Here is a 27,799-nt window from a genome sequence, read left to right on the forward strand (position 1 = left end):
TAAAGGCTTGACTCTCCAGTAGCATCTAGACAGTTGGAGGGTTTCTAGACTTGTGTGTAAGTGGTCTTACAAATATTAGTTTTATCACTGCTTCCTGCCACTTGTAATTTGATGTGTTTTCCCTTCTCAGTATCATTAAAAAAAAATCAAGGACTTAACCACTCGGCCACGGGGCTGGCCCCTAAAAAAAAAAGGAAGGAAACAAAGATATTAAGGAGAGTTTTATTGTACATATAGACAGGACGTACAATTTTACATTTTTCCAAGTCTACAAAAACTCTCAGAGTAGAAATTTCTTTATGTCTGTCATACCAGCAGACAGATTATTTATAAATTGGGACAGTTCACTTCTTGCTAAACTGAGGTAGAGGTGGTGGCACCTTAATATCTTGGCCTCTCTCCAGCTTCTTTTCACAATCCACCAGGTAATTGACTCCATCGATGACTATCTGAACAAGCTCAACCTTGGACAGTGAAAAAGATGAATGATTAATTTGCACAGAAGACACATGCAAGGCGTTGATCAAGAGGACCAATACTGGGACAAATGAGAACTTGTCACCTGAGATGGACTTCATAACCATTTCTTTCTTGTCATTATTTCCCTAAAGGGTTGTGGGAGGAGAGGTGACTGATGGTCACTGTCAGAGATGGGAAGCAGAGATATCACGGGGTTTCTCTCAATCTTTCTTTAGTTAAGATAGGGTTACTAATTTGTGTGTGAGAACTTTGTTTATAAATGAAAACCATTAGTTTCCATCTCGGACACTTTTTCCCCATCAGTTCTTGCTATAAAGTACCAGAGTTTGTCTAAAAGTAAAACTACACAGTGACACCTTTGTGTTGTTCTTTGGCCCGGATCTCAACTCTGACCTGCCGCTAAGCTCTCCAAGCACTGAATATGCTGCAGTTCCGATATTACCATTTACACAGTGATGTCTTTCTCCAAAATTGTTTAAAATCAAATGTTTGGCAAGTAAGTCACGTTTTCACTGTACTAGTCAAGTTTGCTACTTAAAGGTAACTTTGTAAATTATATAAAAATTAACTTTTAAAAATGCCTGCTTAAAAAAAATATGTTAGAACTTTGGTTTACAAATACTGGTTTTTCTTAAACTAGAGCCCATCTACCTATGAATTTTTTCCTGGGATCACCTTCCAAACAAATTACTTGTGCTACTCCTGGAGAGACCCAGACTAAGATAGTAAGGAATCAGTCAATTCCAGACAGCACTGACATATATGATATAACTCAAGAATAAACACTAAGGATGGAAGGGATGGTTGAGTTTTACAGCTGAACATACCTGAGGCATGACAAAGTCCAGTCCCCTCACCACCTCTTCTCATACGTAAGGAAACTGAGGCCCTGCGAGAGGGCTGAGTCAGAAAGCTAGTCATTACTAATCAAAGAAACATGTTTACTACTTAGCCAACTAACCCATCCCAGTGTTGGTGAGGGTATGGTGAGATGCGTCTCTCAGTCACAGCCACTGGGACTCTACCTGGGTATAAATCTTTCAGTAGGAAACTTGGTCATGGGTAAGGGCCCCTCATCTTTAACCCAGGAATTCCTTTCCTAGAAATATATGCTAACTAATCAGAGTTGTGATTAGAGTCATGTATAGAGATGGTCATAGAGTTATGTATATAGATGGTCAAAGAAAACAGCAAATAATCAGGGAGATATTAAATAGATAATGACTATCATGATGTCATTAAAATCATATTTTTGAAGAATATTTAATATTGTGGGAAAATGCTCATGATACTATACATTGGGAAAAAAGGTATGTTATATTATCAAATATATGTCATCATACTAAATTTTGTAAAACAATGTTTTTTTTTTCCTGCTTTTTTCTCCCCAAATCCCCCCAGCACACAGTTGTATATTTTTAGTTGTGGGTCCTTCTAGTTGTGGCATGTGGGACACCACCTCAGTGTGGCCTGACGAATGGTGCCATGTCCGCACCCAGGATCTGAACCAGATAAACCCCAGACCGCCGAAGCAGAGCGTGCGAACTTAACCACTCGGCCACGGGGCCGGCCACACAATGTTTTTTGAATAATTGTAAAACTGGAAGGCAATTTAGAAAAATGTTCACAATGGTATCTTAGGGTTGTTAGGTTAAATAAGTAGTTTTATTTTTTAATACTTTTTGACATTTTTCTAGCTTTTATAATGATCACATACTAACTTACAGACTTTAAAAATTTTTTTAAAGTGATGACTACTTTGCTTTCCAATAATAAAAATCTAGTTAATGTTGGAAGTGGACAGTCCCCAGATTATCTTTTCTCACTACCCCTCACATTATTCCGTAAATTTCAGAAGTTGTGCTATTTATAGCTGCTTCTTCCTCACGTACTTTACCAGAGCTGGTAGCACACAGCTGGTTTAACTGTTTTGAGGGTTTTCTCCCTCCTTTTCCTAATTTACCAGTAGGGATACCAATGGGCAGTGAAATATTCAAGAGCTGGCAAGGAAGAAGAAAGAGCACCAATAATCCACAGATTTAATACACAGCCACTGAGTCATTAAGAGCTGTATGTTATAAGAAGAGGCTTTTAAGTTAATGACGGGCACAATATGTTCAATGGGACCACATCCAGATAAGCGGATGTGACTTACTGAGATCAGCATTTGCTTGGGATTCAGCTCTTTATGCCTCATCTCACGCATCGCCCCAGGCTTACATATAGTTTATGAATCCTATTCCTTTATGCATTCACAGAATCCTAAGGATGATTTTATGAGTACAATCTTATATATACCTAGTGCATACCTTATTTGCTATCATCAGAAACTATCAAGTATGTAAAAATGCCAAAGTGAAGATGACAGTATGTGGCTTTCACCAAAGGAAATTCAGAATCAAGAGAAAATCCCACTATTTTGCCACCCTCAGAGAGAGCACACATGTCCTCTGACTTCACAGTAGTAAAATACTGCTTCCTTTGGCATAACAGAGCTCCTGCTGCTGAAGATTTCTGGAATAGCTCTCAAGGGGAGGCTGGTGAAAACAGTCCCGCTGTGACCTCCTTTACGTGCCTGCACATTCTCACTTACACTGAGCTTGCCTTTATGCAGCCGCTATGTAGGAACTACATATGGAGAAACAGTACTACAGAATGAAATGCTTCTATGACTCAGGAGTTCACGGGGAAGGAGGGGGTCTTGAATTCTGTGAATGAGGCACGGCTGTTTAGGCTACTTCTCTTTCTCTTAGGCTGATTTCATTAGTTCATGTTCAGAAAGTGAGAGAGATGTTACCTCTGACCGACCGATTCGATCTATGTTAGAAATATCATACACATCCGCCACTGCTGCAGTGTCCACACCACCCGTGCCACGCTTCTGGAGTCTCAGGTTCTCCAGGATCTTAGAAAAGCGTGGATCCTAGGACAAGGGACAATACTTAGTGTTGTAAGAAGCAAAATCAATTCGCCACCATTGGCACATTCATTTAGAAAAGACGTATAATGAGAGGTAATAACAGTTAATATTTATTAAGTACATATTTACTATGTACCAGGACACTGTGCTGGAACTTTTAAACCTGATGGCAACCTCATGAGGTAGGTATAGCTTTCACTCCCATTTCACAGAAAAGGAAGCAGGCTCAGAGGCATTAACTTGCCATAGGCCACACAGCTAGAAGGTAGCAGGGCTGTTATTAACTTCTATACCACTTTTCTGGCACCTGGATGCCAGCTTTGGTGGGTTTATTATTCATCTATATAGCAGTTCTCACTAATATAATTAAAATCATGAAGTTAAATCACGTCAAATCACTTTCTTAGCATTGGAATTTTGAATAAAAAAATTCTCATACTTTTTTGAGACAAGAAACACATTTTCTAAAGTTGTTTTAAAGTATCTGATTCACTTGGTAAGCTGTGGTAGAAACCATTAGTTGCCCGCCAGAACCCTTTCTCATCATCCACAGGTGGAGCTGAGGAAGTGACCACTGGTGGGCCCTCGCTAATGGGACCAGCAGAAGTGATGTGTGTCGCTTCCAGGCCTAGACGTTCAATCTTTACATGGACACACCCGCATGCTCTCTCCTGTTCCTACAAGCCAGAACATGGGGCCTGGTTGTGACCGTGCCAAGGGGACAATGCCCTCAGACAGTGGTCCTCCAAGTGCAGTTCCCTGACCAGCAGCATGCGATCACCTGAAAACTTGTTAGAGATGCAGATTCTGCAGGCAGGCCTAGGCCTCTGCATTTTAGGAGCCTCCAGATGATTCTGATGCAGGCTCAAGTCTGAGAACCTCTGCATCCAGGAGAGACAGAGAGAGATGGAGGGAAGCCCAGGGAGCAGAGCAGCGCAGTCTGCCTCCCTATCCAGACTGGTTGTATAACGGAAAACTTAAACTTCTTGGTGTTGAAGCCACATCCTTTTCTTACAGCCCCTTAACCTTTTAACCTAGTGGTAACAAATGCCTTTTGAGGCGAAGTTAAGGCTTTCTCAATATTTCCTGTGATAGGTGCAGAAAGTAGGGGTTGATGAATGGGCAGTGAGGTTTTCTTCCTCCACAAAGCAGCCACAGCGGAGCTGATCCTGGCGGAACTGGAAGGGCTGCTGGCTATGTAACGTTACCTTGCTGAGCTTTGGGATCCTAACGTGGACACCTGCCCGCAATCCGGTGCCCAGGTTCGAAGGGCAGGTCAGAATGTACCCGAGGCGCTCATTCCACATGAACTCCCAGCCTCGTTCTTGGATTAAGCGTTCTACCTACAACAATGAACAAATGATGGAATTCCCAAATACCCATTCGTTCAGCACATCCCAAACACCAGGGAGAGGCATGTGCACTACATGCCTGCCCTGAATAAAATTTAGATAAATTTATAGTATTTCTTTAATAGAAAATAATACCTCTCCTATCAGAATATTACAGTGGTCCAGTTGAATTAGAGGAACCATGTAAAGCACTGAACACAGTACCTAGCACGTACTAAACACTCGAGTCACTGTTATTACTTTTCAAGTGAGGATAGTAGGAGAATATAGGAATTCTCAGCAGGTAAGGCTGCGACCAGGTTACTTAAGAACATAGTTACATCCTATGCCATCTCTATGCTTGGAATTGCCAAGATCACTGTTAAAGAAACCAGAAAATAACTAATGATCCAGAGACCTCCCCAAACCATTCTGGGCTGGGGAGGGAAGCACAGAACTTGCTAATGACAAGAGAAAGTCACTCATTTTTCGAGGGCCTGCTCTGGAAGTCCCATCCTTAAAAAGTGCCACGACCCCTAGAAAAAATTAGCCCCATCCTGCAAGTCTCCATAATGTCTTCTTTCAAAAATAAAAAATAAAGAGATCTGATTTTAATGAATATACAGAAATCTCCGATAACATCTTACTTCTTTGAGTCCACGACAGAATCGCTCAAATACTCTTTTCATATTGCCTCCTTTCTCCATAGAGATTACCCTGGTGTGGTCTTCTTCATTAATCCAGATGAGAAACGTCTTGTCATGATTGTGCCTAGTGAAGAGAGAAATATGATGTTGAGTGTTAATTACATTTGTTTCAACACATGAAAATTCCCATTACCTCTGTAGCTTGATTGCTTCATTTCACCTTCCTCATTTCTAGATGGCCCTAATCTCTTAACTGTGCCCGAACCAATACTACAAAATAATGTTACCTTGATGGAACGAAGAAGACCAACTCCAACCCTTAAAGATGCCATGTTTTTGCCCAACAAGAATATAACTTCCCTAGTTCCTCAGACTAGGATGACAACAATTCAACTATGGTAATGACTTTGACACTAACAAGAGTATTTTGTCTCCTAATAGATTCAACCAAAATCTTGTGAAACTTTAAAAAAAGATTTTACCTGCAGCCCAAGATATTTGGGGTGCAGATTTCACATATGTCTGCTGAAGAGATCTGCCTATCCCCCGCACTGAGAAGCTGCTCATGAACACTCTTATCTCAGCTCCTTTGAGTAGTGTCATAATAACCCACCAAGGTACAGGGATCAAGGTGGAGTGAGGACTGTTGGCCAAGATAAAATATGTGAACACTTGCTATCCATTCTTCCTTGTAGGGTTTTGCTTAAATCCTCAATATTTATTTTTCATTTTCTGCTCTTTGTTTTAATGTCATGAAACAGATTTTCTGTGAGGTCAAACAATATGAAACTAATCTTTTCTTAAAAATAGTCTTTTTTTCCTCATGCATAATTCATGCAAACCAGCAAGAATTCCTACACATCTTAGAAACATCACAATACTTAGGTATTACACACACACACACGCACACACACACAATTTCTAAGTACTCTGTCTTCTCCATTCAGCTCAAGCCGGGCATGCTGTCAAGTGCAGGTCACAGCAACCTCAGGTGAGGACCAGCAGGTGATCTGAAGGAGATCCCCTGCACACACTGCACACAAACATGCTACGTTCATACCAGATTCCCCTGGCATCTGGCCAGTCACGGGCCATCCCAGCACATGTTAGTAAAGGGGACACTGGCTTATCAAACAGAAAGTGGTCCTGCAGGCCAAAAGGGACAAAGCAGAAAGGAGAAAGTGATGAGATCAGACAGGACTGCAAGTGCCAGGTGGCCAAGTTTCAACCCACCACGGATGGCTGGGGTCTCTCGGGCAGCGGTTCTCAGCTGTGGCTGCCCACTAGGATAACCTGGCAGCTTTAAAGAAAATATTAATGCCCAGTTCCCATGCCCTAGAGATTCTGACTTAACTGTCATGGGGTGTGGCCTGGATGTTGGAGTTTTTAAAAGCTCTTGAGGTGATTCTAGTGTACAGCTAAGGTTGAAGACCGCTGGCTTAGCCCAGATGGAAATACTTACTCGCTACGGAGCGTGTTTACCCCACCAGCCCAACCCCATGCAATGGCGGAGCGGGCATGAGAGAGAGGCGCTACTCAGAAAAGTCTGTCTACACGGCTGCCATTCTCGATGTCTCTAGCGTTACTGGTTCATTTATTATTATCATCCTTTCATTTAAACATACTACAGATGTAAAAGAATGATCTATAAACAAAAATAGGCACCATTAATTTAATTCTCACCGTTTGCCACCCTCTACGGTACATACTTTTAATTATTTTCTTTAAACCTCACAGCAACACTATGAGGTAAGTGTAATCATTCTAGTTCATAGGTGAAGAAAACTGAGATTCAGAGAGAACCTACCCGATATCACACAGCTAGGATGTGGCAGAGCCCAGATTCACACCCTGTCCTATATGACTCCCAAGCCTGTGCCTCTAACCACTACAACACACTGCTCAACAGATCAAAATGAGTGTCAAGAGACTGACTGTTTTCTTAGTGTGTGCACAGCAAGAATATGAATACGGATACCATACATTCAAATATGATTACACTGAGATGAGAAATCAAGAGGCTATGGGGAGGGAAGTCTTTCTATAATCTCTAAGAAGTGGAAGAGGCCGGAGACTTGATTCTGGACAGGCTTGTGGACCGCCACAGCCCAGGAAACAGCGTGTCCCTTAAGCTGGAAACTAGACGTGGCTACTGGAGGTGGACGAGGGCTTGTTCTCTAAGAGGGCAGGCGGAGGGTTGGCCTGATGGCCGCAGAGACCAGGAGACTGAGGCCCACAGACCATCAAGCTGGCCCACCTGCTTTGGAATTGGGGCCTACTTCGTCGACTGCAGCTTCTGAAATGCTAGAAATTTGTTTCTGCTTTTCCTTGCAGTTCAGTTCAAAGTTACTTGTGCAAACCCCATCCTGTTTTAGCTGTGCTGTGGAAAAAATTGTCTGTCCCAGTGTCAGAGCAAAGCTGTGGAGGACATGTGGAGGCAGCAGGAATCCCGGAGGCTAGCTCCAATGCCAGTCCAGGCAGGCCTTCCACTTGGATAATTTCCCTTCCAGATTTTCCTAGCTTCCAGGACTTTCTTCAGGTGTGGTAGTGGAAGCCATCCTCCAGGCAGAGACAGGATTTCACACTCAAGTGTTCCTGTTCACCAACAAGCAGGAGGATCCTCCATTCACCCCCACCCACTGATACAGCCCACCAACTTGATATTGGAGTTTCCTCTGCAGATTGTATCTGTAGACTATTGCCGCAGCTTGACCTAAAGTTTCAGGGCCTCATCTTTCTTCCTTATTCTGAACATGCTGAAGCCCCAGCAAGCTCGCAGCCAGGGCGGGGGGGCCTGAGCCCCAGGAGAGGCCACACTGCGCCTGTCAAGGCTCTAGGTGCAACCCCGCCCCAGACAGCCCCGGGGAGGGGTTCAAGGGCCACTCACGTCAATGAGCTGCTGCTGGTCCTGCTCCGTCATCTCAGACAGCTTGTAGTAGCGGCCGGCCAGGTCCCCCTTGAGGCCCTCCAGGGCCATGATGGCCACATTCTCCACCTCCCTCCGCTCGGCCCGGGTGCAGGCAGGTGGCAGGCTCAGCCCGCGGATGCTGCGGCCAGTGCGCACCCGAGACGACAGCACATAGCGCTCATCAAACTGCCCCTGGGTGATCTGCCGAGCAAAGCATGGGGTCACCGCTGCCAGCCTGGACCACGGTCCTGCCATAACCATGGTGGGTTCTGACCCGCTGATTGGCAGCATTCCCTGCAGGGGACCCTCAGGCATGGGGCAGGTTTGCACAGGTGACATGCTGGGCACATTGTGGAATTCTGGGGGTGGGGGCCTTAGAGATAAGTAAAGGGCAGAGCTACTCCTACAGCGCCTTCTGGAACCCTCTACCCCTACTAGGTTTGGGATGGAAAAAGGAATTGCTCTAGGAAAGGCTTAAAGTTCTTGGTGACCAATACCAGCCTAGTGGTACTTATTAAGTAAAACAAAGACTGTGGGACCTTCCTGACTCTCTGGGGTCGTCCAGGGAGCCTGCTGTGCTGAGACCATCACAGAGCTTTCAAGGGCACCTGACCCCAGGGCTTTTCTCTCAGGTTCTCCTCACCTTGGGCCCAGGGGTGCCGGCTTCACAGGAAGGTAGGGAGGGGCTGGACCTACCTTGGATGCATCCAGATCTGTGGGGTGCTTCATCACCCTGGGGTCATAGCCATTGTGCCTTAGTTTGATGACAGGGTCAAAAAGGTCGGCAAACACCTGCAGGAGGGAAGATGCTCCTATTTCCTCTTTATTTCCTTCATCTACTACTAAAAGATATTCCTTTCACTTGCCCTTTTTACCTTAAGGGCCAAAGCTGATGCCCTCCTTCTCTGAAATTCTCAGCGCTCCCATGCAGGAAATGGCTGTGAGAGGGGACCAGTGGTGAATAATAATAAGAAGAAGAAGAAGAGGCCTATACTAGAGAAAACCTTTTCCAGGCCCCTTGCCCCTTGGGAGGGGGCAGGCTGTGGAACTCTGTCACCGTAACCACCTCCCTGATGGTTCTGCCAAGCTCACTGCCATCAGACTGAGCCAGAAAATCTTATGTCTAAGAATTGGAGGGTTTTCCCCAGAAGTTCTTGCCGTTGTGGGATAAAAGAAGCTGCCAGATCAGAGGCTAAGCAGCTTTGTGGTCGAAGGGGAAGCTCGGGTTCTAGAGGTGAAGAGCACAATAAATTGGTGGAAACCTGGCTGCTCTGGATGAAAGACAGCAGTTAGGGCAAAGCAGCGACCTCTCACCCTGTGAGGGCCTTCCCCAGCCCAAAACATCTTGTGCAAAACCTATTTTTAAAACACTCAAAGCTTCAGAAACATCCTCTAGGTAACATAACGGTAAGAGAAGTCCTAACAAGGCACCCTGCAGCCTTTGGAGCCATGGGAAGTGGGTCCCAGGAGCCAGCTCTAGTCCGGGTCTCTGGGAGCCCAGAGCTGTGCACTGCTGTCTGTGAATGAGCCACCAGTCTTGCTTATCCCAGGTGGCCCCCTCTGTCCTCTAGATGGCTGCATTCCCAGGGAACTTCCTTCAGCTCCCTGCCACAGAAGGGCGCAAGGAGAGTGGGCCTGAGGGAGGAGGGCTGGAGGCATCTGCCAGGACCTGGAGGCTGCTCTGCGGAGAGGGCCGCATGCTTGCTGAGCTCTGCTAGCAGCAGACCATGCTGTGCTTCTGCGCCAAGGACGAGGATGTGGAGATCATGGGATTTCTTCAAGACACTTGGTGAACTCAGTAGTCTGGGCCACCCTGGGTGTGTAATCAGCAATGCCCAAACTAGACACACGGCACCATCCCCCCCTCAATAAAGCCCGGCCACGAACACATCATCGCCTAATGCCTTACTGGTGAACACACATCAGCAATGAAATAAAAACATAAAAAGGCTTTATTTTTTTTCTGTACCAATTGCTCTCCTTGACAAATGCAGAGAGCTCTGTCACGCAACTCCTTCCTCCCTGGGGAGGGACACTAGAGCAGCAGCCTAGGAGGCCTTGTCTCCTGGAAGCTGGAGACCTCATGGTTCCAGATGCTCTGCTGAAGCAGCCTTCCTTTACGGGAGCCCTTCCTGAGGAGGCAGAGAGCTGGCCCCATAGACAGGAGGGTTCTGGGACCGCGCCCTTCACCACCCCTGGAATATCCACCGCCCCAGCCCCGACTCCGCCCCCGCAGCCAGCACTTTTACCTCATAGGACTCCTCGTCCCCAGCCACCATGCCCACCGTCTTTATGAAGGGGTGGCCGGGGTTGTCCACGCCAGTCTGGATGCACTGGTCCAGGGTGTAGCCGTTGGGCGTCACCTTGTTGCGGAGCTTGGCGTAGATGGCGGGGGTGAGGCACTCCGCCATGCAGTTGTTGTGCTTGCGCAGATCCGGGTAGTCGGCGCTGCAGGGAGACAGGCTTTCAGGCGCCGCCCCCGAGGGAGGGGCCTGGCGAAGGCCTTGTTTCGGCCCTCGTGCCGCAAGGCTGTCTTCAGCCTGTGGGCACAGAGACCCTTGACGAGGAGTCCTAACAAGCCGTGAGACTAAGCCAGAGAAAGGGACCCGACCCTGCCAAAGATCCCGGGATCCCGGCTCAGGAGCCCACGGCCTGTAGCTTATGTTGATGTGACGAGGAGGTAGAGTGGAAATAATTAGAAAATAAACTTAAGTTATATGCAGATTTTTTTTTTTCTTTAACCCAGAAATTTTGGTAAAACACAACAGCCACATTTTGGTCCTTTAGGTGGAACTACGTAGCAATTCATTTCTTTGTCTTCTGTGGTGCAAGCTCCATGCCCATATGCTATATTGAGAACAGTGCCTAGCTATAAATACAAGAGTTCAGTAAATATCTCTTGGAATAATACATAGAAAGATGTCAAACGGGGGTGCCCTCTTACCCTGGGAGATGTACAGGTTAAAGAACAGGATTCTGGACCACCACAGGCTCAAACCCAGTAATCTCACCTCAGGCATTCCTGAGCTACATGGTGGATGCTGGCAACCCCCCCAGAGATCTGATTCCCACAAGAGCCAATAAACGTCTCCGAGAAACACCTCAGGTTTTCTTCATCTCTCTCATCCACAGCTGCCTATATGGAGTCCCCTAAAGTCAGCCCTCTACTTCCGCTCTGTGCAGTGTGTGATGTGTCGTCATCGCAAGGTTCCCAGGGCTGAGAAAACAGTCCATCTTCAGGCCACTACTCCACTCCCCATCTGCAACGTCCTTTAAAGCTGATGCTTAAAATCAGTACCATAACATCACATGTTCCAGAAGGTGGTGCTGCATGAGGGAGGCATGGGTCTGGAATCAGGGTCCCTAGATTTGCATTTCGCTACACTAGCTGTGTGAACGTGGGCACTACTTAATTTTTCTAAGCTTCCATTTCATTACAAAGAGATGCTAAGATGAATAAAATAGATACTCCACATAAAGTGCTTAGCACACATAGAAGTGCTCCACAAATGTTTACCATTACTATTGTTGCTATTCAACTAGACTGCAAGCTCCAGGCAGGAGCGATGACCCTACAATTCCTTGTGTTCGCCACAGATCACTGTGCTTAATGAGTCATAAAAACAATTATTAATTTGACTTAGTCATCCTTAAAGGCAAAAAGAGGGACCCTTGGGACCAGCCCAGTGGCGTAGTGGTTAAGTTTGTGCACTCCACTTTGGTGGCCCGGGGTTTGTAGGTTCAGATCCTGGCCATGGACCTACATACTGCTCATCAGCCATGCTGTGGTAGTGTCCCACATACAAAATAGAGGAAGGTTGGCACAGATATTAGCTCAGCAACAATCTTCCTCAAGCAAAAAGAGGAAGATTGGCAACAGATGTTAGCTCAGGACCAACCTTCCTCACCAAAAAAAATAAAAGAGAGGGACCCTTGCTGACACCTTCTAGCAGGGGAAAGCATAGTTCTGGCTGGCATTTAAAGTTATTTTAAAGCCAAAAGGATTTACCTTGGAGGGAAGAGCCTGTGATGCTCCCGGGCGTCAGCATACACGTTCTGCCGGTTCAGCAGGTAGCCGGTAGTCAGGGCACCAGTGCCCATGGTAGCAAATAGCAACGAAGCATTGCGGCCAGTTAGCAACTTAGAGAAGATACTGGCCATCTTTCCTCTTGGATGAGTATCTGGAAAGCAGAGAAACTGGATTAGACAGCCTCCCAGGATGGCCCTGAACCACAGCGTGGAGATCAACAGGCAAGAGAAATAACTGCAGGAGCCATTGCTCCTCTTTTGGTTTGTTTTGTTTTTCTCTTTCTTCCTTTTTCCCTAATGCCTCTTGATACTGCTTGGAAAAATCTCAGTAGTTTTAGACATTGTGAATGTCAAACTGCCTGAAGTTCATGCCATTTACTCCAGTAATATGATATAGGGAAAATACACAAAAACAGAGGATGTGTACTTCTGGCTGTTTGACAGACCAGGTTCTCTTTTGGACTCTGCCTTGGCATCACCATTAGACCCTGAGCAGGGTGGATGGCTGGGTGTGTAAGAGGTAGTGGAAGGCTCTGAGGACCACTCCTCTACTCCACTCATCCTAGGTGAGTGATGTCCAAGCTCAGAGTAATAAGCCAGAAGGTTTACGTTATCTTGAAGGTGGACGCCTATCTGAGCACTAAGGTCAGGATTCCAGCATTGAGGTAGGGAGCTGACCCTATGACTCCTCTAGTGAGCTAGGGCCCTTGAGAGGGGCTAAAGTGGCCCAAGGTCAGCAGACCCCTAGCCCTTGGCTCCCAGTAGAAGCAGACTCACATGCTCTCTGAGGAACATGTACTCAGTTCAGGCCTCAGTTTAGGATTAAGATCAAGCAATAAGCTCTCAATCAAAGATCACCAAACACACAAGAAGGAATGGGAGTCAACAGAAGAAATGGCCACAGATTTAGACCTCCAATGACTGAAGATACTGGAATTGTCAGACAAGAATATTGATTAGCTCTACGTGGAATGTTTAAAGAAATAAGTGATGGAATGCAGTGATGAGCAAGGAACAAGAGACTGTTAAGAATGACCAAGCTGATTTGAAAGAGAACCAAATTGAACTGCTGGATACAACACAGTATGAAGATAGAATAAATGAACTGGAAGATCTATCTCAAGAAATTACCCAGAGTGTAGCACAGAGAAATAAGAAAACAGAAAATATGAGATATAAGGCAAGAGATATGAAGGACAGAATGACAAGGTCAAATACACATCTAATTAAAGTCTCAGAGAGAGAATAGAGAAAACAGAGAAAAAGACATATTTGCAGAGAAATGGCTGAGAATTTTACAGAACTGACAAAAGACAAAAATCCATGATTCAAGAAGCACAAGATAGCTCAAGCAAAATTAAAGTAAATCTGCACATAGATAAGTAATAGTGAACTGCAGAATATTGGCAACAAAGATATTAAAAGCAATCAGAGAGAAAAGACAGTTCATCTACAAACAAATGAAAAACATTGGCTAATTTTTTAACAATTAATAATGGAAGCCAGAGAAATGATGTCTTTAAGGGGCTATGAGACCATAATTATCAACCTAGAACTAGGGAGCTATCAAACTATCTTTCAAAAATTATAATGAAAAAGGCAATTTAAGATAAAGAGCAGATTGATAACAAAGGAACTACCAAATATATACTTTAGGATGCAGGACACAGACACCAGGACAGTCTGAGATGCAGATAAAATGGAGAAAACATATATAAATCAAAATAAATGTTTATATAATATCAACAAGGGATGAAAATCAGGATAATCATGCCAAATGGATACTCTGCTGTGTCTGTTTCTGCCCAGAGATCAGAGTGGACAATTAATCCCCAGCATCACCCAGGGGGAGCTATTTAATGTGGGTTGCTGAGCAGAGAACAAAAGAACAGGTAACTCTCGGTACTCTTTCATTATGTTGGTTTCTGTGATGCCTAAATAAAGGGAGTGTGGAATTTTTTCCGTAGTATTTAGAAGGTTCCCAGGACTCTGCTACAAAGATTTTCCAAGCTTAGGTAGGTAGGTTGGCTGCAAAGAGCCCATTGATGTGTATGGTTGTGACTGGAAACCTAGGCCCCCAGTGAAGGATAAACTCCTAATAAGGTAAGGTTGGCATGGCCTTACCCACAATTCTAAGGGTGGCCTTCGCAGGTCCACTTTCTTCCTTGATTGTATTTTGGGAACTGGGATCAGTCCATCAACTTCATGCTTCCAGATTCCCCACCTGGAAATCTCTACTTAACATCTTTTTGAGCAATACTAGGGAGAAACTTGAATGTCTCAACAAAAAGTATCAAAGTCCTTGGAAAAGTTTAAGACGTTATTTTTCTACATTAGCCCAGGAAATTAGACTATCAGGTAGCCTTTCCTCATGCTAATGTCTAAAAATAATTCCCTCTCTCCTAAAGACAACCTACATTACTTTAGTAATCATCAGGCAAGATAAATAGGCCATTTCTCAAAGTTGTCCTAGGGAACTGTAATGGCCCAACATTAATTGCATCACACATACTTCTTTGCTCCCTTCTAGACTGGGGGCTGTTGTCTGTTTCATTCCAAGAGCAGGTGATGGCTCCTCAAAGAATTGCACCGATGCTTCCTGGTCCTCATGTGTGGCAGGTGACACTAATATACATCTTTCAGGCTTGTCTCATCTGCTTCCACATCCTCCAGTCTGCTTCCTGAGCAGACAGGCAGTGCAGTCATCTCTGAGTTTTACCATAGAACTGACCAAAGGAAAAGAAGCTTTGTCTGAATTCTTTCCAGGCAATATATGGGCCAAAAAGTTAGCAAGGACACACTCTCCCTAAGCTAACAGGATATGCATTCATTTCTAAGGTAACTCAACTGTCTTGGTCTTTATTTTTCTTTCCTTAATTTGCCTGAGCACTGATATGTGTTCACATCAGGGTCTGTTTGAGAAGATAAATCTTAAGAAGCAGAGCCAGGAGGAAGAGGACGGATGGTGTCCATGTGCGGCCCACTGACAGCTGTCGGTCTTCAAAGGTCTTCCTCCCCGTGAGAGTGATCTGCGGGTGGGTACCTGACTCAACATATTAATGCTTGAATTGTCATCATATCCATATATTAGTATCTGGAGATAATAATATTAATTTACATCCAAGAGTTCCAACATGGCACTGCTGTCTGGTCAATGATGTGCGATTGCGATTCATGCCAATAATCCTGTGCAGGCTTTGGCTGTAGCAAGCCAAGCAATCCTGGAGCTGAAATCTCTTTAGTGTTCCTGCTTCAGCTCCTTGTAGAGAATTGACAAAGACTCAAATTTTGGTGAAGTGAAGAATTCCTGCTTCCTAGATTCTCTTTCTCTCTCCAAGACACACAGAGAATTGAATTTCACTGTTGAGGTCCCAACTGATGAACTTGGGTGTGAGACTGAAACAAGGGTCTCATTGAACAGGCTGCGGATCCCGGGAACGGCTGTGCTATGCTCCCCACAGACCCAGAGGCAGGCTTGCAAAGAAATCAATTTTCCTCGTGACTGAACTAAATCTCTACAGGATGTTAAAAGTTAGTCTTTGAAAAGCCGCAGAGGCTGAACATCGGTTTGTCTTACGGCTTTCCCTGTTACGTGGGGGGCCCCAGATATTACCTAAGCCCCATCTGCAGCGGAAACCCCTACTCAGAAGAGGCTCGATTTGCTATTTGCACAAATGGCAACATGTGGTGTAAATAAGTCGAGCCAGAAAGAGGTACGTAAGAGGCAATCTGCATCCACCAAAGCAGTCAGTATTTGGCTTTGACTAGTTTCCAACATGTGGCTTTCTTTCTAAGTCAGTATGTCTTGTGAAACCACTGGGACAAAAGTTTGGAGCATAAAGAAATCTGAGGCTCAGATTAAAAATTTGAGGCTTTTACATTTTTTTGATTCCCTCTATGCCCCAAGCATTAGCATGACGTACTGAACTGCTCTGTTAGGAGGCCACTGGAGAGAGGAGCCGAGAGGCCCGAGCAGCCGCGATGTTTCTCCCGCCTCCAGACCCCTCACCGTGTGCTCCACTCTCAGGCTTGGCTTTTGCTGTTGTTTGCCTGACAGCTTCCTTACAAGCAGGCATCATTCCCAGTTTCTCTTCCTAAAGTCCTGTTTATTTCCTTCTTGGTACTCATCCCCCACCTATAACTATTTTGTTTGTTTTCTTGTTTATTAACCATCTCCCCAAAATGTAGAAGCCCCAAAAGAAGGAGCGCTGTTCTTTTGCTCTCTGTCGCATCGCCATTGGTTCACACAGTGCCTGACACTTAGGCTCTTGGTGGCATTATCTCATAAGTGGATTCTGTGCTTCCTGCTGGGTTGGAAGCCAGTCGGAGGCTCACTGGGATCCACATGAGAGCGCAGGTGTTAACTGAGTGGGCATGGGGGGACGTGAGGCCAGAGAACAGAGCCGAGCGGACGGTGGAGGAACACGGGCAACAGAGAAGTATAGAAGCCAGCTTTCCCCAGCCTTGGGATACCAGGAGGGAGCGGAATCCGGATCTATTTTGAGGGGAAGAGGCAAATGTCAACTAAATAAGCTCATATAAGGAATTTGGTGAAAGCTCACGCAAGCACATGTCCACATACATCCAGGGACTGTCATGGGGGCCCAGAACACCCAGGACACAGTGGGTCAGCCTGACACAGTGACAGCTCTAGAGCCCTGAACGATCTCAACTGCAAAAAAATATGTGCATATGTATATGCATTTATATCTAGATCCTAATATGGATATTTTTTAAGTATCAGTTTATTGTCTGTACTTTTGTGCTAATGCAATAATAATGCAATAAACCATACTAATTTCTTTTAGTAAAATTATTACCATTTAGTAAAAGTTCTGCTTCTTCCCGCCCCTCCAGCGTGGACTTTGCTGTCCATCTTTCCCTGCCTGAGCGGACCACAGCCTGGTGCCTCGTGCCCTTCCAGCTCAAGGTGACTGCTTTCTGTCTGCGTTCCCCAAGCCCTCAAGGGCTACTCACTCATTTGCACTTGGTTTTTCTGACATCTGTTGGTGAACTCAACTGTCAGATTAAGGAACTCCCCACTATGTGTGGATTATCTTCCCAGCTGGTGGGTAAAATCTTCAAGGACAGGAACCTATCTGCCAGATTCTTGCAGACAGTAGCTGCTCAGTGAACGTTTCTTCCCTGACTTCATATAATTACCTCTGAGCAGTGCTTTGCCGGATTTCCAGAAGGAGGAAACTTTACCAGCCTCCTGTTTATCCCCTTTCAGACAATGCATGTAGCTGTAAGGGAATGTGTCCTTTTCCTGGGGCCTCTCCCCAGGGCACCCGCCCCTCTAGCTCGGTTCCTTTGCTCCCAGGAATTTCTCACTTCTAATCTGCTATGAAGCCCCAGGCCTGGTATCTAAGTCAATTTAGAATCAATTTTGGGAGCTAGCTGCCTGGATCAAAACTTAAGAAAAAAATTACTTCCATTACACTAAACACGTCCCTTTCAGCCACTGATTTTGAATTGCTATTGTTAAGAGCAACGAAGCAGAGCGAGGCTGGTAGGCTGGTTTTCAGCGCTTTATTGCCCAGGTTCCTGGTCTCTGAGAGCTGCCCGTGAGCCAAGGCAGCCCAGTGCAGACTCCTGACCTGTGGCCCGTGACAGGCTGTCTGACCCCTGGGAGCCCATGGAGCCCATCCTCAGTGGTTTCCGAGAGATCCAGCAGAGGCTGCCCGACAGACAGCAGATGGAAGCTTCCCAGCAGAGCCCCGGAGCACAATGTGCAGGCCCTTCTGTCCTCAGGGGACCCTTCTTAGACTGAGCAAGCAGGTGGGGAAGAGGAGTGAGATGAGGAGCAAGTGCTAGGTGTTGGGGAAATTTAACTGGAATCTCCTGCCACCCAGAAATTCCTCTCCACAAAATATGGGAAAGAAAGAAAACAGTTTTATTATTGAATAAGCGTTAAACCACGCTGAATGCACATCACAGGCAATTCGCTGAAAAGATGGCAAAGACACGAAATCTCACCCTTCTAATAGAGCCACGTGGCTGGGACCCATTAAACACGTGTTCTCGAGGTAACTGGAGTAAGAGGACATGACAGCACCATCTGTCACACAGAGCTCACCCTGAATTCACCTGATAATTCGCTAATTGCCTTCGTCCAAAGGAGAAATAAACTTCTCATGTCTCTCTGACAGCAGGTAGTTGTACAACTGGAGCCCGGTGCTTCAGTTAAACTACTGCCATCCCACTGAGACGGGATGGGTCAGGGGCTGCCTTCCCGGATGTTCACACTTCAAAGGGATGGCTCCCAGGCCTTGAGAAAGGCATTCCTGGTTGTGAAACAGGCAGTAAGCCTACTAACATTAAGATTTACATAAGTCTCAAAGGGGCAGAGAAGGAATTTACAGGTTTTCTAAAGGAAATGCTCTAAGAAAAGTGGGGGGTGGTGTCTTTCCCTTTTTTGTACTAGTGAGCACCACTTTCGTTTCCTCCCCTCCCTCACGTGCCCAGGAGCACAGCCTCTGGAGCTCAGCAGGGCTCGGGTCAAGGGTGGACATTACTCAGAACCCAGCCCACGCTTCGAAGAGACAAGACCTAGTGCTGTCACAGTGTCTCTCTGTTCTCAAGCCCCTGGGCCTCACATAACAGGTTCTGGGGAAATGCTGGGTGAGAGACTGAAGGCTCAGTCACAGGGACCTGGGAGTAGGAAAGGACTTCACAGGTCATTCAGCTCAGCTGAGCGCAGGAGCCCTTTCCCTTCAGCCCTCCTTAAGTACCAGTGATACAGGCTTAACACAAGACTGACATAAGGGAAGCCATTTGTAGAAAAGAAACCATACTGTAACTTTGACTGACTCTGACTAACTAACCCAGCTGGATTTTCACCCTGCAGGCGACCCAGCTGCTTGGTAGATGTTCTGACCCCAGCTTGTGCATGTACCTCCCAGCTGCGATAAGACGATAACTTTGATCGTTTGAGTTCGGGGAGAGTGTGATGACCCCCAGACAGAGAGTCTATTCTGATAGGCATCATCAACGGCAACTGAAAGATCTGGTGTGGCCACTCCCAGTCTGTAACACCAGAGGGTCAACCTTCCTAACCCCTCCCCATAACCCACTGGCCTGTATAACGGCCTCAAGATTCTGTGCCCCCTTAAGATGGTTCTCTAGGACACCAGTCCCCCCATCTTCTGATTTGCTAGCTTATTGCTTAATAAAATGCCCTTTCTCTGCCACCATTGTGCCTCTTAACGATGGGCTTTTCTCTTGCGGCCAGCAGACTGTGCCCTTTGTGCGGTAACACCAGCAGTGCTGGGGATCTCATCTCCTCCTAGAGCAACCCATTTCACTATTGGATAGGTGTAATTATTAGAACATTTTTTCATATCTTAATAAGGGGGAAAAAACAAACTTAGAGAGTAGTTTCAAAGGCCAAGTATTTTCTCCACAACAACCCCAAGGAGCAGATATCTTGCTCCATGCCACAGTGAGGGAACACAAAAAAACAGAGAGGTTAACTAAAGCCCAAAGTCACAGAGCTAAAGGGAAATCACATGTATTGAATATCAATAGGCACTCATTTAAATGAAAATCCTGTTTTTACTTACAAGGTTTTATAATAAACAATACTACAGTAGGTTTGGATGAAGTCGACCCCCTTATCTCCTAAAGAATGGAGCTGCCAGACAGTTCTAGTGGATTCCCATCCTGCATCGTATCTCAGGGACACTGAATGGAGTCTCTCTGTCAGGGTTTCCACAGGGGCTCAGGGGAGGATGATTACGGGGCCAGATTGCCAACCAGCTCACAGGCGTGTCCTGGGCAGCCCTGAGCGGGGGCAGAAACAGAAGGTGTGCCCTGGGGGCCCCCTCCACCCTCCTGGAATACCACTGAGCACAGGCTTCTAGAGGGAGGGTCGGTCATCAGGCCCAGTGAGGCAAGGTCACTGTGAATGACCCTGACATGCCTCAGGTGGGGAGAAGTCACAGTGGGCAGCGATGGAGGGAGAGGAAAGAGGACAATGAGGGAGTGAAGATAGACATTCTTGTACTTACTCGTTTGATAAATATTTAAGTGCCTACTATGTGCCGCTTTCACATAGCGCATAATCTGAGGGGAAGACTCATGTAGCACTTAACTATGTGCTGGGCACATGGTTCTATTACCTGTATGGTTATTACCCCATTTAGTCCTCAGGACACACCCATGAGGTTGATGCTCTTATTATCCCCGTTTTACAGATGAGCAAATGGAGATAAAGAAAGGTAAAATAACTTGCCTCAAACCACTCAGTCAGTGGGTGGCAAGGCCGGATTCAAGGCCAGCAGTCGATTTTCATGGTCTCTGCTCTTAACCAGCACCCCTCCTGGGCAACTGCAAGCCATGTAGCGAGTGTTCTTCGAGGGAACTGGAGCCCGTGGGCGCCCTCGGGAGGGCCTTGCCTGGGACCAGTCTGTTCAGCTGCACGGTTTGAGGGAGCTTGTCTGGTCTTAATCAGACCAAGGTATTGCTCGCCTCCACCGGCCCTGGGACTAGCACAAGGTCACAAAGTGCAGATGATTAGAGCAGAAACAAGGACTAGACGCCACGTGCATACCCAGACACCTGTGGAGGCTGCTGTGCATCACCCGCTCTGGACAGCTGCTTTTCAGGCACCTCCCAGGTGGGGGAATGGCCACTGCCCTCAGCCCACGCAAGACTTAATCTACCTTTGAAAGCTACAGAAAGCAAGAGAGGAAGAAAGGCTGAATACACCCCCTGTTCTATGCCTAAGTCCAGAATCTTCAGGATGAGATCGCAGCATCCTAGGCCACTGTCACTAATTCAAGTTTGGATCTGGGGGTCCTCCAGAGAAGAAGATTCCCCTGAAATTCGGAGAGTTGAATTAAACTGGGGCCAAATTTGCCTATAATTTTGGGTGGCTGCCTATCCCCAAAGGTCCAAGGAAAACCCATGATTTGGGGACAACCCTGATTAATTCTAGATTCCAGGGATGCAGCCGAATGGGGTCCAGGCCAACTACCCAGTGAATGGCCCATGCGCAGTGTGACTGCAGCTTGCCGTTGGAGAAGATCACATCATAGCCAGAGGGCTAAGCCTTGAATCTCATTCCTTCACCCGTCCAGCATCCATTTGTCCATCTGTCCATCTGTCTGTCCAGCCATCCATTCAACAAACGTTAAAGAATCAATTCCTGTCAGATACTGGGGCTGCCCACCAGAAGCTCACAGTCTGCTGAGGGAGACAGACCTCTGTAAAAGCAGATCATTATAACCCAAAGTGACGAGAATAAAGAAAAGACCCAAATTTGCCTGGTGAATCAGGGGAGGTCTTTCTGGAGGAGGTGAAAAACCTTAGGGATGTCACTTTGCCAGGTGGACAAGGGAACAGAATGCACAGAGGCAGGAGCCATGAGGGGCAGCGGGCACTGAGGGAAGGGAAAGGCAGGGGTAGAGACTGCAGGCAGCGGCCACATGGTGACCGGCACTGCAGCCACAGCAAGAGGAAAGTCACTGTGAGACCTGGCACTTGGTTCTGTAGGCAGTGAAAAGTGCAATAGGATTTTTAGCAGAGGAGTAATTTTACTCGATTTATGAAAGGTTGACCCCAGACCAATGCGGCCAAAGCGTGGTCTGCGGACTGTTACCAGTTCATGACGAGTGAAGTATAGACTTTATACTGTTGATAGTGCTTTGATGGAGTTATTTTAATTTAAAAAATATAAGCTGGGATTTTGTATGTCTTTATTTTATTTTTCTAGGAATTGCACTTTATTGTATTTTACAAATGTATTGGTCTGCTGTGGGTTAGAGATTAATAACAACTTTTGCCACAGATAGTTTGAGAAGTGCTGTTCAGTTTCCTCACGATAAAATGGGGCCGAGAGTAGGGCCCACCCATCGGAGCTTTGTGAGAATTCAATGAGTTCTTAGCACAAATCCTGACATATAGGGAGCAGGTAATGAAGGTAGAAGTTCTTGTGGCTGTTATTAAGCTGGAGAGGGAGGGAAAGGGGTCTAGAGGCAGGGAAACCAGCGCCTAGTGTCCTGGAATAATCCAGGCAGGAGATCCTTCTGGCTTGAACCCTGGCGGGGGGAAGGCTTTGTGGGACATAGATGGAAGGATTTCCAAGGTACTTAGCAGGTAGGCTCAGGGGCCTTTGTGACCAGTCTGATGTGGGGGTGAGAGTCGTGAAGGAGTCTTGGAGGACACCCAGGTTTCTGACTTGGGTATTCCCCACAACTGGGAATCCTGACTGGGGAGCAGGTCTCGGGGACAGGACAGGACAGGACAGGATGACGATCAGGTTGAGTGGGAGGCACCTGTGAGGTATTCCAGAGGGGGTGTCTTCTAATGTGATTGTGGAGCTCACAAGAGAGTTCTCTCACCAGAGAGGGCTGGACTGGACAGAATGGCAATTGTGCAAATATCCACCCTGTTTCTGAATCCCCTCACAATGGCCTTCCCGGGTGCTCACCCGGCCCTGCTCGGGCACCGGCTGTGACAGGGAGCTCATGACCATGAACAGACACCAGTGTAGCGTCATGAGCAGAAGCTCTGGAGCCAGACAGCCTGGATTTGAATCCAGCTCTGCCACTTACGATTCTCTATTGCCTTGAGAAAATTACTTCACTTTCCAATTCTTAGTTTTCTCAAATGTAAAATGAATATAATAATAAATAATTGTTCTGAGGATTAAAGAGCTCATCTATGTGAAGTCTGCAGAACGGTACCTGATTAAGTGCTGAACATGTGTTTGCATCTGTCACTCTCACTTTGCACAACTTTTGAGAGGTCCAGTCTAGTGATGCCCACAAAGTGTTCGAGAACATTCTCTCTTCACCTCAGCCAATAGCCCAGCAGCTCGTAACTCCGCTTTGTCCAAGGGAAGGGGTCTTAGGGTTCCCTGGCTCTTCTGACAGATGGAGAGTTACCACTGAACATGGTGAAGAGCCTCCCAGAGACTTGGGAAGGCCCCAGGGGGCAACTGCAGAGCTGTTCTTCCTCTGGATGCTTTTGTCTGGGACCCTCTGTCCTGCACCTTAATCAGGCAACTTCCTGGGTCGGCTCAGCCAAGAGGGAGCCTTTTTCCTAAGCTCCCTTCTCTCCTGAGGACACAGCTTCCCTCTGCTCCTGAGTGTGACAGTCAGCCAAGCAGGGGCCCCTGGTCCTCCAAGGATGTGCAACCTGACAGGCCAGCCCTGGTTCTGGCCTCCAGACCCCAACCCTTCTGTGCCTGTAGCTTGCTCCCAGGCTCTCCCTTCCTTCAGCTCTGGTGTCTTCCCTCCCAAGGCCCCGTGCACAGGACCTCCTCAGGCCTGCTCCCTGCCCAGGGCACCCCGCCCGGCGTTAGGGAGCAGGGACCTTTCTACAGGCCAAATACACTTAGTGGTTCCAAGTCAGGAATTCTGCTCCTGTGGAGACAGTTAAATAAAGACCCTGCTAGAGGGCAAGGTGGGGCCTTCTTCTGGTCCTAAAAGGCTCCTGCTGAGTAGCGCTGAGGAGAGTTAGGGGGCAGAATGTGAGCCGGAGGCAGCTCTGCGTGCCCCCCACCACCACCCCGGGCCATGATCAGAATCACCTGGACTGCTCTGTGAGGCGCTACAACCATTTTGGAAAGTGAACCAGGAAACATCTATTAACATTAAACATGTGCATACCCACCAGCCCAGCATCTCACTTTGAAAATCCATTCTGCAGAAACAGAGCTGCCTGGATACAAAGAGAGAGGCACAGGGTGTTTATTGAAGCACTAATTGTAGTGGCAAAAACCTGGAAGTAACCTGTCCGTCAGAGAGAGGAGGGTTCAGAGTGGCACCTTCAGACAATGGAACATTCTGCAGCTATTAAAGAATCAGTTAAAACTGCCTCCACTCACCTGGATGAATGTCTATGCCATATTCGTAGGTTAAAAGGGAAAAAAAAACTTGCATAGGAATGAGTATGAGTGATTCCAATTTTGTAACAATGATGTATGTGTGTATTTGCATATACTTGTATGAACGTAAAGAAAAGTATTAAAGGTTATTCATCAAACTTCTAAAAGCATTGCTTTAGAGCAATACACTTGGAGCAGGTAGATTATTAATTTTCTCTTAATAGAACTCTGTACTGTGCCGCTTGAAAAAATAAGTATGTATTACTTTTATGATAAAAAAATAAAAAGCTAAAATAAATCAACTGTGAAGTGTGTTAAAAATCCAGATTTCTAGGCTCTGTCTTTTGAATGAGCAAGAATGGGGCTGTCACGTGTGTTGTGGTAAAGCTTCACAGGCGATTCCCACGCCCTGCTGGGTCTGGGAACCCTGTGTGTTGTCTGCCAGAGCCTCAGCAACTCCTGCTGTATAATGGGCTCAGTGAGACCTCTCTCCGGGTGTTGCAAGGATTAAGTGACAGGCTGCAGTAAGCAGTGAATCAATTGGAATCCCTTCCCCCGGTGACCCTAGGGCTATGCACAAGATCGTCACTTCAGAGCATGTGACTCCCCCAGAGTCCAAGAATATTACAAGCCCGTTCTCTTTCCTTGTCCTCAGGCTTCTGCTGAAGTGGCCCAGATGCCAGGTGCCACTTCGTCCACTCCACTCCAACGCCAGGTCCCCAAAGCGCCTGCCAGGCATGCTGGGGATGCTGGGCCAGCCTGCCTGTCTCTGAGATGGGGCACAGGCTTGTCTTCTGTCTCCTTCCCTCCTCTCTCCTGTCTCATACAGGAGTGACTGCAGGGATGAGGAGGGAGGTAGTCTCCAGCCCTCACCCTGTAGCAGCTGTCTGCCAGCTTCTTGGAACACCTCGTGGCCCCTGATTTGAAAAGCACTGTTTACAGCATCAGGGCTAAAATCGGGCAAAATTCCTGGGCTCCAAGCCAGGGAGGTTTCTGTGTGGTGTGCAAGATATAGCCAAAGGCAAGGATGTTGTGGTTATTTCTACACTTGCCCTCTCCGTTAAAAACCAAGCACCACCACATTAAGCCCTTTTGTCAGAGGGCCCAAGGACTGCATAGCCCTCTGTCCCAAGCAGGCACCCTGGGGGTCTGGGTCCTGGTCTAAGGGTCTTATCTGATTCTGTGACATCCTGGAACATGAGGCCTTGGGTTCTGTCCCTGCCTCAATTCTGAGCCTCCTGGTCGTCCTGAATATCCTGGATGGGGACGCCATGGGTGCCTTTCTGCTGACTCAGAGCTATTTCTGGTCCAGCTGTACACGGAGTCCACGTGTTTGAGCTCCTTGGGGCCCGAGTGCAGTGGAAGGCTAGGGGGAGGACCACGTATCAGCTTTCCATCCAGAGAGGGTCACCCCAAAACAGAGGACATTCTTGGGTTGGACCTGCTCCACAGCACACTCTGAACAAAGTCCCATGACGCCAGTCTATTAGGCTGCAGAAAATGGCTGTCCTCTCCCAGTTCGAAGAAAGCAAAGGGCTAAAGCTACTTCCCCACCACTGGATATACTGTCACCCTAATGGGCTCCCCTTGGCATCTCTGTTCTATTCAGCAAGTAGAAAGTCATACGCAGGAGACATTTGCAGTCCTTCCCTATAAAACAGAGGCCTCTCCTAGGCCTTCTCGTGATGAAGACATAAGACCATTACCAGACTTGTCCTCTCAAGGGCAATCTGTTTCAAGAAAATAGGAAGTGAGGAACCCTCTGCTCCTTTGAAATGCTGTAATGGAGTGGACGCCTCCTTCCCTGCCCAAGGGAAGGGTTCTCTGTGCTTCCCAGGCAGGGGTAGGTGTGACCTCCAACAGTCACCTTCAGGACTGGCTCCCTGTGGGCTTCCTGGCTCAGCAGGAATTCCCAGAATGCTGACACAAGGTCCTACATGGTTTCCTCTGCGAAGACAAATAGCTCCATCTCTAAGCTGTGGTGGAGGCGGAGACCCAGTGCCTCCGAGCCAGGGGCAACGTCTGTCTCAGAACCTCCCTCCTTCTGCCTCTAGAACCCAGGACTCCCCAGTCCTTATCCAAACCCCCACCCCACAGTTTCCTGGACCCTCCTCAGCCACCCCTTTAAGGAAAACTGACCTGGCCTATGGCCTATTCTCTGAGGATGTCATCTGATCATGAAGCTGGCAGAGCCCATGGGTGCATGCAGCATTCGTGCACTTTGCTGGAACGGCGCCTTAACCCACAGAGGGTTAACTCTAAAGGTTGGGCTCTTTGCAAAAGGCGCCTATAAACGCAGAGGAGAAAGCACTGTGCTCACAGCCTGATAACGCCTACATGTCGTCCAGGAGCCTGCTCAGTCAGAGAGCCCCCTTGCCAAGTTCTGCTGGTGGTCGTGTTCTTCTCCATGAGAACAGAGAGAACAGACCAAGGACACGAGTTCAAAAACAGAGGAAGTGTCACAGCTGCAGGCAGGAAAAGCAGTCTTTCTAGAAGCAGCACATGTTTGAACTAGCATGGCCTCGTCGTCATCAGGGCACTAACTGCCCCCTCCTGTGATCCTAGCTGACTCCGGGGGCTCAGAGAGCTAGAACAATGCCCGAGGGAGGGTCTGCAGGGCAGCATTGGGGACAGCTGGAGAGTTTTGTCTTGTTCTGTCAAATGTCTCTCTCCATGCCCACCGGAGCATTCAAAGGCACAGATGTCAAGCACTCAAGGGACAAAAACAGGGCTGACAGTAACGCTCTGTGAGCCAAGCAAGCAAGTAAGCAAAGAACAGGCCTTTGCCAGAGAGGAGACGCATTTAGGCCTATCCTGTAGCATTTTTACCCCTGATGAGGGGAAAACAGTCTCTTGGCTCATTATTAATGTTAGTGATTTTAAAAATGAATCTCTAGCAGTGATATGAATCAGTTTACACCGGGTCCAGCTGCCTGGCCGTTAGTAATTAGCTCCTTTTGAGGGCTTCAAAATGTTCATTTTTCAGTTAGTTTATCCCAAGTCTCTGATTTGCACCTCTTTCAACGCGGCCTGCAGAAACCACTCCCAGAAACGAATGGATTAGACTCTGTAAATTACAAGGGAAAGAAAGTTGAAGGTTAGGGCCCCAGTTCAGCGGCATTTAGATTTTGTTCCGTTGAGGAAAAATTCCTGATTCACTATCAAAAGCAGGCACAGCAAGCTGGGTGCTGAGCCGGCTCGGGAACCCCGTGCGGGACTGTTCCGCGCCTGGTCCCGCGCCCGGGTGCAGGGAAGGGGGCGGCTGCTTTAGGGCGTTCCCACGAACTCCTCGCCCGGACCGGGGCCCTGAGCACGGCCCCACGCGGTCCTGGACACAGCCCCGGGCCCACCGCACACAGGCCCCTCGCAACGCCCCCCTCTGCAGAAAGAAAGCCGGCTTTCGCGGCCTCACCGACCTTGGAGCCGGGTCCCCCGCGTCCTGCCGCAGCGCCGCGCGCAGTCGGGAAGTGGGCGGCCGCCTCCCGGGCTGCCCTTGTGCGGCTCGCGGGGGGCGGGGCCGGCGGCGCGGGCGGCCAATCCCGGCTCGGAGCGCGGGACGCTCTTCTCCAGCCGTGCCCTTGAGGCCGGCGGCGGGCGCTTCCTAGCACCTGCCCTTTCTCGGCGGCCTTTCCATCCCCAGGTCCGCCC

General features: G+C 47.5%; 1 protein-coding gene and 1 long non-coding RNA gene across 3 annotated transcripts; one reads left to right on the forward strand and one right to left on the reverse strand.

Moving 5' to 3' along the window:
* Positions 1-208: 208 nt before the first annotated feature.
* On the reverse strand, positions 209-27,724 carry CKMT2 (creatine kinase, mitochondrial 2). Of its 2 annotated transcripts, none has more exons than XM_014857020.3 (10): positions 27,568-27,724; positions 12,296-12,467; positions 10,536-10,734; positions 8,983-9,078; positions 8,266-8,487; positions 6,439-6,524; positions 5,379-5,502; positions 4,609-4,743; positions 3,278-3,403; positions 209-464 (listed from the first exon to the last, which is right to left on the reverse strand). In XM_014857020.3, the coding sequence occupies exons 2-10, from the start codon at positions 12,445-12,447 to the stop codon at positions 345-347; spliced, it is 1,260 nt and encodes a 419-aa protein (XP_014712506.1). In that variant the 5' UTR covers positions 12,448-12,467; positions 27,568-27,724; the 3' UTR covers positions 209-344. The 2 variants fall into 2 exon arrangements, with proteins under 2 accessions (XP_014712506.1, XP_070373956.1); XM_070517855.1 differs by lacking the exon at positions 27,568-27,724 and adding an exon at positions 27,167-27,190.
* On the forward strand, positions 14,127-19,298 carry LOC139046222 (uncharacterized). The gene is made up of 4 exons (XR_011505982.1): positions 14,127-14,207; positions 15,225-15,350; positions 17,173-17,245; positions 19,166-19,298. It is a non-coding gene; the product is annotated as an uncharacterized lncRNA (long non-coding RNA).
* Positions 27,725-27,799: the final 75 nt, after the last annotated feature.

Source organism: Equus asinus, chromosome 9, assembly GCF_041296235.1.
Source record: "Equus asinus isolate D_3611 breed Donkey chromosome 9, EquAss-T2T_v2, whole genome shotgun sequence".
Taxonomy (NCBI): domain Eukaryota; kingdom Metazoa; phylum Chordata; class Mammalia; order Perissodactyla; family Equidae; genus Equus; species Equus asinus.

Bases quoted from the DNA above. Each gene is read 5' to 3' on its own strand.
- CKMT2 (XM_014857020.3), bottom strand. From the start codon at position 12,447: ATGGCCAGTATCTTCTCTAAGTTGCTAACTGGCCGCAATGCTTCGTTG. The intron at 4,744-5,378 runs GTAAGATGTTAT...TCATTGTTGTAG, and splicing joins TCTGTCGTGGACTCAAAGAA to GTAGAACGCTTAATCCAAGA. The intron at 3,404-4,608 runs GTAACGTTACAT...CCCTTGTCCTAG, and splicing joins GGATCCCAAAGCTCAGCAAG to GATCCACGCTTTTCTAAGAT.